At 60.6% G+C, this 652-nt stretch overlaps 1 protein-coding gene across 1 annotated transcript in view; it reads right to left on the reverse strand.

The window, feature by feature from the left end:
* Positions 1–522, reverse strand: part of RNF115 (ring finger protein 115) — a gene marked incomplete at its 5' end in the record, with an annotated part of 7,013 nt that extends 6,491 nt beyond the window's left edge. The window contains one exon of the mRNA XM_010149109.1: positions 464–522. Within this exon, the coding sequence (XP_010147411.1) occupies positions 464–522 (59 nt within the window). The remainder of the gene's footprint in view (positions 1–463) is intronic.
* Positions 523–652: the final 130 nt, after the last annotated feature.

Genomic DNA, 652 nt, shown 5'->3' on the forward strand with positions numbered 1-652 from the left:
TTGCGGGCTGCACGTTCTGCTGAGCGGCCCAATCCGGGGGAGAAAAGGTTCTTGGCCTTGGGGACGGGCCCGAGCTGGGGCCAACCGAGGAGACAAGCGAAGAGTCACCGTGACTCACACCTGAATCCTGAAACACCAACGCGTTGTGCTCCAACAGCCTGAGGAACAGGCGTCAAAACCTGCCGTTTTGCTCACTGGGATCTTAAGCCGCAACTCCCATCGCTTGGAATTCTGTCCCAAAGGCCTCCACGCAGCCGTGATGCCGACGGCCACTCGGATTCTCGGTCTCATTCGGAATTAAGCCCAAATTCCCACTCTTAAGTAAGCTTTTCCTTCGCATTCCTTCTCGTATCCTGGTCGCCCACGGTGGGTTTTAAGCGGCTTTAGGCCCGGCGCCTCGCAAACCCCGAAGGGACGCGAGCGCGGGGTGAGGAGCGCGGGGCCGCGTCGACACGAGCGTTACCTGGAGTCATCTGTGACTTCTTCGATGAAGCCAGACTCGCACCGCGGGCACGTGTACTCCTGCGGAGAGAGAGGGGACCGGGTTCAGCCACCAGCGCTCGGCCCGTGACCGCAGGGATGGAGTTACACGCCGGAGTCTTACCGTGGGTGCCGGAGCTTCGCCTCCCTCTAATGGGAAACCAAACCATGG

The sequence above is a fragment of the Eurypyga helias genome, unplaced genomic scaffold, assembly GCF_000690775.1.
Source record: "Eurypyga helias isolate BGI_N326 unplaced genomic scaffold, ASM69077v1 scaffold21780, whole genome shotgun sequence".
NCBI lineage: Eukaryota > Metazoa > Chordata > Aves > Eurypygiformes > Eurypygidae > Eurypyga > Eurypyga helias.